Source organism: Aulostomus chinensis, chromosome 16, assembly GCF_037954235.1.
Source record: "Aulostomus chinensis isolate RoL2024-O1b breed Wild chromosome 16, RoL_Achi_v1.0, whole genome shotgun sequence".
NCBI classification, from domain to species: domain Eukaryota; kingdom Metazoa; phylum Chordata; class Actinopteri; order Syngnathiformes; family Aulostomidae; genus Aulostomus; species Aulostomus chinensis.
This window is the reverse complement of record NC_141335.1, coordinates 5603302-5616002: the sequence shown is the minus strand read 5'-3', so window position 1 is coordinate 5616002 and position 12701 is coordinate 5603302. Positions and strand designations below refer to the sequence as shown.

Sequence of the window (12701 nt, the reverse complement as noted above, 5' to 3'; positions counted from 1 at the left end):
ACAGGCTTACAAGACACTACATCCAAAACAAACAGGCAATAGTAAAGAGAATGAAATATGAGACAAAATAGTTTGTCTCGGCTGTCACATCACTTGTGTAGCAGAATGTACTGCTACACCTTTAAATCAAACCTTTTGTCAAAGGTTGAAAGTACTCCTTGAAGAGTACAGCTCGTAGATATAATTTTGGGTCTCGTAAGACGAAAAGTGCACTTTTATGCTGTTGATAGACATCAAACATAAACTGAGTAAAATAAAGCACTTTATCTGTGATCATGCCAGTAATCTGCTTTCATCCGACGTAGAAACAATGACCAGTGCTACAAGTTAGTCAGTTTGAAGTTCTACTATTTGATATTCCTACTCTATAGTGAAGAATAAAAGGCATTTTTTTCAGACAAAGGCTGAGTGTAGAAGTTGCTTTGTATTTTTGTCTGATGTAAGTATCCTGAATCACCTGCGTTTCATTGACGCTGCGCTGCTGATCCAAAGCAGGTTGTATGATGTCTGTGCCCTTTGCTGTGCATCAGTCAAACGGTCCTCATTTTCAGCTTATGTAAGGGATAATCAACGCGTAGGTGTGTGTTAAACTGTTTTAAGACACAATGTGGAGACGACCAGGACATAAGTGATATTGTTTAAAAAAAAAAAAAAACTTTTTTGCAGAGACTTACAGTTGGAAGAGTATGTGGATCTGTACTGGAGAGACTACCCTTCATTAATTAATGGATTTACCGAGAGCTGCCTCATCGACCAGGGTAAGAACCATTTAATATTTTAATTATGGTATCAAACCAGGAAGCAGACTGGACATGCACGTCGTGGAATGGAAAAGGCGGATGGACTGCTGCTAATAAAGATCAGCTCGACTTGTTCATAGTCTACTAGTTCAATTGTGTACTCATGGTTTCCTGTATTTTAGAGTTACCTTAATGTATAACTACAGATACTGTTTTGTTTTTGTTTTTTTTAAGATGTAGGTAGCCAACATAATTTTCATATTATCTCGCTCACTTGTAACTTCTGTTCCTCTGTCAAATTTTTACGGGCACCCTTAACAAATGCATTTTTGAAGTATTTCTGTTACTTCAGCCTCCTCTTATACAAATAGATTTTTACTGATTAGTTTGCAGGGCTGCCATCTAATTACAGTTTCTTGGAAAGGGGCAAGCAATAAGGAAATAATCTGCAAATACTCACTCTAGACTCATTTTTTTTTTTTTGCACAGCCTTGCTACAAATAGCAATGATCCAAAAGTAAGGATTAGGTTGAAGCAGCACCTCTGATACACTCAGAGACCCTCTGAAATCTGAAAATCATGAGTTACACACTAATACTACATGCCTCTGTATCAATTCACTTTAATTTCCTCCACTTCCACATCTTCCCTCACTGAACTGTCTGTCCCTACCCAGCTCTAATTGATCAGATGCAGCGCCCATCCTTCCTGCGGGCAGATCCTCCCTGTGTGTTTAACTGGCTCAGTAGCTGCCTTAGAGGGGAGGAGACTCCACCTTTCCCCTATCTGCCCAACATCTGCCAGAGGATCAGGCTACTGGTTCTGGTAGGTGCCGCAAAGATCACAACTGGTTGGCCCTACGGAAGGGTGATAAATTAAATGAAAAACCCAAAATAAAGTTAAATATTGCACTTACACTTGATTTACTACTCCCCCCATCTTCCCCCTCAGTTTGTCTTTCTCTGTTATATGCATCTTAAATATTTGATAATCAGTTGTGATGTAAATGAGTTTTACATTGCATGAACTCCTAAGTATTTGAGAACCTTCAATTAAGGAAATCAAAAGGTAGGAGGACTAATTGAAAGATAATCACAAATAATAAAAATATTTATTACCCTTTAACACACAAACTTCTAGGGAACTTCTTTTAAAGTGTAATATTTATTTTGAAATACAACCAAATGCACCAAAAATCACGTGGACTTATTTCTATTCTTTTTGATTTTATGATTCTGTTTTTTTCCAGTGACATCTCTGCTGCTTGTCATTGTTTCTGTAATTCTTTTGTTTCCCACAGAGTTATGCTCTTTATATTTATGGAGATGAAAATGCTACTTCGTCAGATGTGTCAAAGTACCTGGTCAAGCTCTCTGCAGGTCTGTTTGTGTTCATTTGTGATCAGCCCTCAAGATAAGTTTACCCCTCTTTGATTGCACTCTGGGGCTTTTCTTCCTGACTGACCCTCTGACGACAGTGTTTCTGTGTGTGAATGTGGACATCTACTGACATTCAGCCCCTATTACTTGCCAGTCCCTTAGTTCCCTGCTTCAGGGCTCAGTAACACAAAGAGAGAAGCAAATGACGCACGTCTGGGTGTCACCTGACTTCCACTGTTTGTTTTAGCTCTGAAAAAAAACCAATACAGCACTGAGGTGACATCAGCTGCTGCAGGTATTTGATTGTCCCTTTTCCTCTAACAAAGAATTGGACATCAACTTTGTGGGTGGTGTGAAAACATCCAGTTATTTTTTCCAACTCTATGTTGGTATTATTTTGTGGCAAAACAGAGCAAACAACAACAGATGCAATCCAACATAAATGCAGTTCCCTACTCACCAGGACAACATGTCTCTTTTTGTGTACATGTGTTTTTTGTGCCCATTCTTTTAATTTGTATGGGTTCTTCCAATTTTCCCTGAAGAGTTGTGAAAATCCGATAAGCATGACATGAGGTCACAGAGATAGTAAAAACTAATTAATGAACTTGCTGACCTTTAATTAGCATCTTTTTTTCTTTCTGCCTCAGGCCAAAGGTCGTGTGCCAGTGAACCAAACTACAGAAGGTAAATGGCTCACAATGAGAGGAGAGTGTCATAATTTGTGTGGAAATTCTTTTATTAGCATTGTCCCCTTCATATGTACCATCTTTATGTCAACGGGGGGCACATTGACAATAGAACCATATAAACGCATTTAGATGGAACAAAACCAAAAATACGAACTTGTGAAACAGTTGTCAAGGAAGAGTACAGAAAATGCATTATTGGAAGTGCTATTAAAACAATTGATTTTAAGAATATAAAAGGGAATGCAAACTCTAAAACAAGGGTCTATTTTAATAGCTAATGTTTCTTTCTCTTGATTTCTTTGGTTTTTTTTCCCCCTTCTATTCTTAAAGACAGAGCAGTGCGAAGGGGACCTTTTCTAGTGACAGTCTGGCTGAACAGCTGGTCGTTTGGCTTACCTCAGAAGGTAAGAAAAGGAGATATATTCCTTTTTATTTCAGCTTTTTAGAGGAAGTTGTGTGGAGGCCATATCCTTTTTTTTCAGCACGATACTGGTTCACATAAATGAAGAATACAGGTTCTTTATTAGTAGCCAAATAATTTCATCTATGGCTCGGTACAATTTAATATAAAGTAGATCCACCACAAATACATTTTCCATTGTTAGAATATTTAAAAGAGATAAGATGTGTGTAAAAACATTTTTCAAATTAACATTGACACATCCATAATTCAGCTAACACAGTAAATGCTTGATTACAAGTGGGACAGCCTTGTCCAAGTGTTATTACTTGCTCTGTCACAAATGTTGAAATGAGTCAGCTTGGAAATTAGTACTTCACATCAAGTTTGACTGAAAAGAGAAAGAAACACCCTTGTCTTTCCATTCGCTGCTTTAGGTTTCACCTTGAAGGACCTGGAGTCAGTCCCGTTCGGTGTTGCTTTGCCTATCAGAGAGGCTATCTACCGTTGTCGGGAGCAGCCATGTTCCGATTGGTCGGAGGATGTCTGCCTGCTGATTGGCCGGCAGGACCTGACTAAACAAGCCCACAAGATGACCCTCGCCAAGAGCAAAGCTGTGAGTGTGACAATGCTTCAATACTATTGCTGTTATTGTGCCCAAAATGATTAGGAAATATTGTAAAATGATGATCTGGCATAGTAACACAGTTGGTGGAATTTAGAAGTATTAGTGATTTACAGGAACAACTTTCAGGTGGAATAATACTATTGATGATTTTATATACTGTCTTTGTCCCTAAAGAATTAGTGAAAAATCCTCACATTTAGAAATAGAGGTTCTTAAGAGGGAGGTGGAGGTGTCGAAGGTGATACACTGGACTAAAATCATACTGGTTGCTGCAATAAACTTCACATTTATGGAACTGAATGTTGAGATTAAATGTACTGTATGCATGTATTTATATCCTACAGGTGTTAAGTTTTATATTTTTGGCCCAACTGTAATCGTATGTGTTTACAAGATATGTTAAGGCGTGTGTATTTGTGTTTCTCTAGTCTGTTGGTTCTGGTTTGTCTTTGGAACCTCCTGCGACTACAGAGGCAGATGAGGAGGAGGATGGGATGTCAGACATAATCCAGGAGGTACCTTAGACATTAAATATTTTCTCTGCATTTTTTGCCGGTTCTTGTCCCTAATCCCTGTTAGTTGGTTGCTTGTTGTTTAAATTTGGACGTAATTAATCAATCCCTCTTCAAGGCACCTCACTGGAAATTGCTAAGAGAAAATGGGATAGTCGTACCCCATACCCATATTCTTCCTTTCTTCACAGGTCACAGGGCTGATCTGGAGTCAGGATCTGAGGGTCCAGGAGGTCAGGAGGCTCCTACAAAGCTCCAGGCCAGTCCGGGTCAGTGTTGTCCAGCTGCCAGAAGTTTCTGACCATGAGTACATAGAGGAGAAAGAGAACAAGTGGGTATTATGTTTTCACAGTTTGTCATGCCTGTTGTCTTTGAACATAGACGTTCACAGGTGATGCCAACACAATTAGCTTTAGTTTTAATTCAGTTTGAATTCCCTGCTCTTTCTTTTTTCCCACAACTTTGTTCCATTTGCAGACTTCTACAGTTGTGTCAAAGGACCATGGCTCTCCCAGTTGGCAGGGGTCTCTTCACTCTCTTCTCCTACCACCCCGTACCCACTGAACCTTTACCTGTCCCAAAACTCAACCTGACAGGTGTTGTGATCATATTGAAATATTCACATTTTCACGTATATGACATTCATGGATATTTGTGATCTTCTGAAACATTTAAAGTGTGACAGGCAGAGCAACTGAGAAATTTGATGAATACTCTTGTGAAAATTATATAAATGCAAAAGGATATTTAGCTTTACTTAGGGCTTAAAATAGGATAACAAAAATGTAAGCCTCTATATAGGGTTGCGAGGTTTTGGACACTTTTTACACTCCTTGAATTTTATAGCAGTGTATGAGAGCGTTAACCTTGCAAAGTGATGCCCTCGGGCTGTTGGAAGATATAATGCCCACTATGGCTACCCTTGAATGGGCATTCATGCGAGATATTACAAAACTAACCTTGTTGTGATTCAGTTCTTGCAAACTATTTTAAGAAACAACATACATTGGTGGAGGACGATCAGCACCAATTTCAGCTACACTTTTGCAAATTGAGGTATTTCAACTACGAGGCCTCAAATTGATATGCTTATCGATGATGTTCCAGAAAAAAAAAAACCTATTGGCAACGGTCATGAGGATCCAGTCCTGGACAAAATTTAGTCAAAACTAATTTGGACAAAACAAATTTAAAGCAGAATTGAGGTATCTCAACTATGAAGCCTCGAATTATTCCACTTTTCAATGATGTTCCAGATAAACCCATTTGCAAGGAGGTCAGAAGGATCCAGTCCTGGATGGAATTTAGTCAAAACTAATTTGGAAAAAACAAAATTGAAGCAGATGTCACTGCTTAAATCTTACTGCGGTAAAAAAAAAAAAAATAACCACCTCAAATTCAACTAAGCCTCAGCAGTAGAGATGAATGTTTGGTACACACAACTTGATGTCCAGTGTTACATGTGGACATTCATGCAGGAGTTCTTCATGACTATACTTTGTGATTCTTTTTATTCATTTTACATTTCCCCAAAGTTTTTTTTTTTTTTTAAGTATATATGTTTAATATTTCTAAAATAATTCCTAAGTTTCTCCGTTTCTTTCTCAGGTCGTGCACCTCCTAGGAACACAATGGTAGACCTGAACAGTGGGAACATTGACGTCCCTCCCAACATGACCAGCTGGCCCAGCTTTCACAACGGTGTAGCAGCTGGACTCAAAATTGCTCCTGCCTCACAAGTCCGTCAGAAAATTAACATTGTCTAACAAACCCTTCTTCATGTTACATAAATAAAAAAGACTTTGTTTTGCTTGTGTTAAGGTGGACTCAGCCTGGATTGCCTATAACAAGCCAAAGAGTCCGGAGCTGGCTAATGAATACGCAGGCTTCCTCATGGCTCTGGGCCTTAACGGACATCTCACTAAGCTGGCTACACTCAACATACACGACTACCTCACCAAGGTACTCTCACACAAGCATACAGCTGCAGCAGCGGTGTTTGTTTGTCTGCACTTTACGTTTCAAAACATAAATTTCATGTAAAACCCTTGAGGACACACACATTTTTGGTTTAATGAATATGTTTCTTCCTCAATGCTCAGTTTACTGTAGACAGTGCTCTAAATTACTGTTTTTTTACACCATACCACACACAAGTGGAGGATATGTCACACACATACCCGTTTTCACTGAGACGCGCACAAATCTAAACTAATTTACCTCTTCTCTCACACACGCATGCGTGCACGCACACACACACACACGCACACATGCGTGCATGCACACACACACACACACACCTTTCACTCAGTCACTAAAGGCAAGATGAAAACCTGCATGAGTCAAGCAGCCAGTCAAAGTGAAACTCTACCCTATGAGAACATTGAAGGCAGTTCCTTCTCTCCTTTAGGTGAGGCAAACAACAGGATGCTGCAAACCAACTTTTTTATTTTGCCTATTAACAAATCAATGTGAAAATGTGGGGAACTACCACACCAAATCCACACAATTTGATACTTTTGCAATTCCTGTTTTGAATCAGTTAGTAAACTAAAACTGCATTTGATAAAATTTACGTAGCCTTCCCTTTTCAATAATTTCTCAGTAAATTTGATGCACTGTAACGATATCTATCCATGCATTCATAGTTTCAGAAATTGAAAAACTGAAAAAACCCTGTCGTCTCAAAACAGCTTGGTCATTAAATTATCTTGAATCATTTTCTTTGCCAAATACTGATGTGAACATTACAGATGTTGGGGACTGATCAAAACCCCTAAATTAAACTACTCTCATCTTGTATGCCAGAAATTTCATCAAAAATATTTTTTAAAATTGCGTTTCGTTAAATTTTTGCTCTTCAAAATACCCAGTGTGAAATAACCTAAGGTGGTTGACCATAAAGTCAATTTATAGCTGTTTTTTGTTGTTGTTGTTGGTTTCTGTTTTTGCTGTGAGAAAATCCACCTCAGAGTTGTTAATGATTGAGAAACAGGTTTTTGTGGTTGTGTTCATTTAATACTTTGTGATGCATGTGCATGTTTAGGGGATCTACAGGCGTCTAATGAAAGCTGTCATTCATGGTGTTGTGTGGAGGATGGTTGGAACTCACTGCTGATACCAGAGTCACAGTTTATTCTGCTTTTACTAGTGAAAAAAAATCCCACAGATTTAAGCTTTCAACTCTTGTCACTTTGTCAGGGTCATGAGATGACCAGTATTGGGCTCCTGCTGGGTGTGTCTTCAGCCAAATTGGGCACCATGGATATGTCAATCACCCGCCTGCTGAGTATACACATCCCTGCCCTTCTCCCACCCACCTCTACTGAGCTGGATGTACCACACAACGTTCAGGTAATGGTGAAAGTGCCTAACTAAATATCCAAAATAAGTGTGTGGATGATGCACACATACAGTTTATACTCCTTTGTTGAGTTGTTGTGTACTTCCATTTAGCCTTATGTTTTCAACAACCCATAAATTGATTCAAAGGAACGCTCGGTTTCTGTCAGTGGAGTCATACACCCTCTAGTTGTGATGATGCAGCACGGACACACAGCATCATATTTTCCTTAATTGTATGGCATCTTTCAGCACAGTCAGTAGAGGAGACTGTTTCAGTATCAAGTGAGCTTGCTACAATGATCTACTCTGAGTATCTCATGCACAGAAGCAGTACAGGTGGATGCAGTGGATTCATGTTATGATAGCATGCTGATGTTGCATTATTTATGTAGCATTGCTTAAGTTGATACAATACAACTTGATTGTATTTGATTAGAATAAGTTGACATAGTTAAACAGATGAATAAACGTAACATTAATAATAAGCCTTTAATTCATTACCTCGTCTCTGAACATGATATGTTGGTTGAGGACTCCCATGATCCCACGCCACTGTGCAACATTGTCAAACTATGTCTTTCATGATTGTTTTGAGTGACAGTCCCAGAGACAGAACATTCATATTGTGCATTTTACAAGAGAGAATGACAGTACACTTTCTTCTCTGTCCTTCACTGCAGGTCGCTGCTGTAATTGGCATCGGGCTGGTGTATCAGGGAACAGGACACAGACACAATGCTGAGGTCTTGCTGTCAGAGATAGGTGTGTTTATACTTTAAAAGGCAGATGAGAGACACACAGTGTTGCTTTTTCAATGTAAGATTAAGTTTAAGTATTGCAGGTGGACAGCCCCCAACCAAAGAATGGTAAGTCTGAATCTGAACAACAGCTAAACTTGACACTTCTAGGAAATATCTTAAGGAAGAATGGTGTTTATCCCCCTAGTAATGGTTCAGAGGGCTGCAGAATTGATGCCAAGCTAATTCCCTGTGTTAGCATTTGCATGTGTGTATGTGTGTATGTTCCAGGTCGACCTCCTGGTCCAGAGATGGAATACTGTACAGACAGAGAGTCCTATTCCCTTGCTGCTGGGCTAGCCTTGGGCATGGTCTGCCTTGGGGTAAGTTGCATGATGAACCAACTCTATATTTGGTTCTTTGAAACTATTTGAAGCTCAAGGTGGGAGTGGTTCTTGCAAGGAGATATCATAGTTTTTCTTTTCCTTTTTTCCCCCCAGAAACTGCAGTACAAGTGTATGTTACACTTCTTATAATAATCTTTCTACCTTGGCTCATTATTTTCTCTTTTCCAATCCTGTTTCACCTCTCATGTCCATTTTGTCCCTCCCCTCCTCTCATCATCCTCTCTCATCCCCTCTCCTGTCCTTCCTCTCTCTACCATTCTTTGCAGCATGGCAGTAATCTAATTGGAATGACAGACCTGAATGTTCCTGAGCAGTTGTATCAATACATGGTGGGGGGCCACCGCAGAGCTCAGGCTGGGGCTAGCAGAGAGAGACACAAGTCTCCCAGCTACCAAATCAAGGTAGATGGAGAATTTCCTCCATTGGGTCTTGCATTTATTATTGTAATATTCCCTCATTGCTCTGTGCGAACACGAAAAGTAACGCAGTAACACTTAACCTTGATGAATATCGTGGTGACACAGAAAGGCAACATTTGCTAATAGGGTGGCATACACCTTGTTCATGATTATTTATGTTAGCAGTTGTTAAAGCTCACAACTTCAAACTGTTAATGGCAGCTCTTAAGCAGCTATGTTTCACCACTGATATTAGATGTGATAATGACAGATAGCAGACCGTTAAGTTTGCTGTGTCAACTTGCTTTCCAACATTGAAATTCTTCCAACCTTCACTGGTGGTTCTAGGAGGGTGACACAATAAATGTGGATGTGACATGTCCTGGGGCCACATTGGCCCTCGCCATGATCTACCTCAAGACCAACAATAGGTGAGAAAATGTTTGATATACAGACAGCTTTTTTTTTAAATGGAAAACTAGTCTTCTCTTTGGATTACCTGTTAAAATAAAAATCAAACTACTGGACCCTTTAGGTGCTTTCCTGAATTTGTAATGTTTGCACCTTTCATTAGTATTGCTCTGAACCATCATCTGGATATGGATTTGTTTGTGTCTGCCACCTTTCCTCGTTCAAAGTATTTCCAAACAGCACTCCTGGCCCTGGTGTATTCTTTGCCCACCAGAGTACAGTTTACAGTTGCCACCTTTATCGAGCTAACACCGTAGCAAATGAGATGAGTGCCAACAAAAAAAGCCAGTACTGTGTGTGTGTGTGTGTGTGTGTGTGTGTGTGTGTGTGTGTGTGTGTGTGTGTGTGTGTGTGTGTGTGTGTGTGTGTGTGTGTGCGGGGTGGGGGTGGGGGGGCGCTCTGTTGTGAACATGGAGTGGAACATTCTAACCTGCCTGGACAAATCTTCTCCATGTCCCTGCTATCTGTTATTGGTTGAGAGGTTCCCGTTGCTTCAAGGCCAACATGATGCCGTCTGTCTTGGGTTGATGTGGTGTTGAAGGAGTATATTAACACCTCCTTTTCTCCCTGCCTCTGTCCACTAGGTCCATTGCTGATTGGCTGAAGCCTCCAGACACTTGGTTTCTGCTGGATTTTATCAAGCCAGAGTTTCTTCTGCTGAGGGTTAGTGTAGCACTGGCTGTGTGTGAGATCATTTTCCCACCTTTCCTTCATCTGGTTGTCTCTATTTATGGCTCCTTTTTCTTGTCTTCTTGCCTCTTCAGACTCTTGCTAGGTGTATCATCATGTGGGATGAGATCCTCCCTAATACAGAGTGGGTCAAAAGTAACATACCGCAGGTGAGAACAAATTTTCAGTCCATCCCAGTGGGTCATCTTTGTAATTGTAATTCAGTTTGGTGCATTAATGCCCATTCAAATGTTGGCTGCACTCAGTCATTTGAAGACTTTTCCAGTGATTACTTCTGAAACATGCCCATGTATTTTAATTTAGATCATGAGGGGGACTTTCGACCCCTCAGAAGACATTAACATGGAAACGATGGCGTGAGTATTAAGGCCAGAAATTGGCAATTTGAATCTTGAGTAATATTGTACCTCTTATGGACAATTTATCTACTCTTCCTTTACATTACTTGGTCTTGATGTTCTCTGCCATGTCTTCTTCTACCATCGTGATCACATTGTGTTATTTCTTTCTCTTAGCCAAGCCCAAGACTACATTACAGCTGGTGCCTGCATGGCACTGGGCTTGCGCTTTGCTGGCTCCGCCAACTCTGATGCCTTCGATTGCCTTTATGAATTTGCCAGGACCTTCATGAAAATTATGTCCTTCTCGGGCACAGCTGCTGTGGTAAGTGTTGACATACCCTATTTACTTAAATCCACTGTTTGAATGAAGTGTGTTGTACCCTATCACCTGCCTTTACTTCTGGTAACGATTTCATTCCACTGTGTGTGTGTTCAACATGTGTGCTGGCTCCTGAAGCAGACAGGTTATTACAACCTACAGACCGGCCTGTCAATGATTTTACTGGCTATGTCCATGGTGATGTCCGGCACTGGGAACCTGAAGGTGTTGCAGCTCTGTCGCTTCTTCCACAACCGAACCGGTGGTGAGATGAACTATGGCTTCCACATGGCTCATCACATGGCACTGGGCCTGCTCTTCCTAGGAGGGGGAAGGTGAGACGCCAACCTTAGCTGAACATAACTCCAACTTTAAAGACTCAAAAAGGAAGTCCTGATATCAGGCTCAGTTGAAGTGCCATCTCTTCAAGAGTTAATGTGGTTACTGGGAGATGGAAACACCAGATTTTGGTAAATGTTTGGATCTAGCAAGCATTTTGTGCAGTCAAGATTTGGATTCAGTTAGTAAAACTTGACTTTTTACTGTGCCTTCACTGTCTATTGATGAACTCAATTTAACTCCAAAAATCGAATTTGGAGTTATGAGTTCTTATTCACCATCATCCAAACACCTCAAGGGGTCCCTCCTGTACATCCACAGTTCTATCTGCTTTGACATTTGATTGTTGATTCCCCCTGGCAGAAATGGTTGAATGATGTAATGTGGATGAGCTACATTTGGTAGATATGACAAAGGGTTTGCTCCACAAATACACATTTTTATGTTGTTTGTGCTCAATAAATGACATTTATACACACATGTCCACATTGACTCAGAAACACACCCAGACCCGTTTTCCTGACAGATGTACTTTGGAGAAACAGCAACCAATTCTCTATTACACATCACAAATGTGTCTCCACCTTACGCTGTAATCAGATGAACCCATTTATTTTATTCTGGTAACATTTTATTTTAGACCTGCCAGCTGAAAGCCCATGCAACACTGGGACTGCAGTTTGAATGTCAAGCACTGTTGTGGGTCACTTTGGGTCTGCAAGGGGTTGAATGTCTACTGAATAGACCCATGCCATGCCTCACGTTCTCCCCCTTCCTGTCTGTCATTTAGTCTCACACATTTGCATTGAAATGTTCAACTCACATTTGCTTTGTCTGCATAATCATGATGGTTAGATCAGTGGCATTCATTTTCTCTTGTTTTCTCACCTCTTTTTTCCCCTCTTAACCGCTAACCGCTTTCACGCTTTTTATTCCCTTTTCCCTCACTTTCTGTTGGCTCAGTTATTTTCTCTTCCTTTTTTCATTTGGTTTAAGCAGGAAATTGAAGTGAAAGTTCAGTTTCTCTACCTGAAGTCACATATCATATTAGTGATACCTGGTTCTTATTTAGCTTCCACCAACAGTAGACTGGGGTCTTATTCAGTACTTCCACACCGCCTACTCCTCGTGTTCATGTGGGTTACATCCAAAACCAAACTTGAGCATCTACTGTATTATATGAACACCTCATGAATATTATGAATACACAAGTCAGTTGTGTGAATTGTGAATGCAGTTCAAAAAATGGCTTCATCATCCTGATGTTCTGTGTTCAGTGCATGGACAAGTTCTTGACAGTTTG

At 40.3% G+C, this 12701-nt stretch overlaps 1 protein-coding gene across 16 annotated transcripts in view; it reads left to right on the top strand.

The window, feature by feature from the left end:
* Positions 1–12701, top strand: part of anapc1 (anaphase promoting complex subunit 1) — a 112557-nt gene that overhangs the window by 15715 nt on the left and 84141 nt on the right. For 15 of the 16 annotated variants that reach the window (XR_015109564.1, XR_015109560.1, XR_015109565.1 and 12 more), the window contains exons 23-43: positions 667–758; positions 1417–1565; positions 2041–2119; positions 2770–2806; positions 3142–3215; positions 3649–3827; positions 4268–4354; positions 4543–4682; positions 4829–4947; positions 5960–6090; positions 6173–6313; positions 7553–7705; positions 8377–8458; positions 8725–8816; positions 9107–9241; positions 9587–9669; positions 10294–10372; positions 10474–10548; positions 10703–10755; positions 10915–11062; positions 11198–11394. Coding sequence is in view for 1 of the 16 variants with exons in the window: in XM_086181103.1 (XP_086037229.1) it covers positions 667–758; positions 1417–1565; positions 2041–2119; positions 2770–2806; positions 3142–3215; positions 3649–3827; positions 4268–4354; positions 4543–4682; positions 4829–4947; positions 5960–6090; positions 6173–6313; positions 7553–7705; positions 8377–8458; positions 8725–8816; positions 9107–9241; positions 9587–9669; positions 10294–10372; positions 10474–10548; positions 10703–10755; positions 10915–11062; positions 11198–11394 (2325 nt within the window). In the remaining 15 variants the exon portion in view is untranslated. The remainder of the gene's footprint in view (positions 1–666; positions 759–1416; positions 1566–2040; positions 2120–2769; positions 2807–3141; positions 3216–3648; positions 3828–4267; positions 4355–4542; positions 4683–4828; positions 4948–5959; positions 6091–6172; positions 6314–7552; positions 7706–8376; positions 8459–8724; positions 8817–9106; positions 9242–9586; positions 9670–10293; positions 10373–10473; positions 10549–10702; positions 10756–10914; positions 11063–11197; positions 11395–12701) is intronic. The other variant, XR_015109571.1, reaches the window with a different exon arrangement.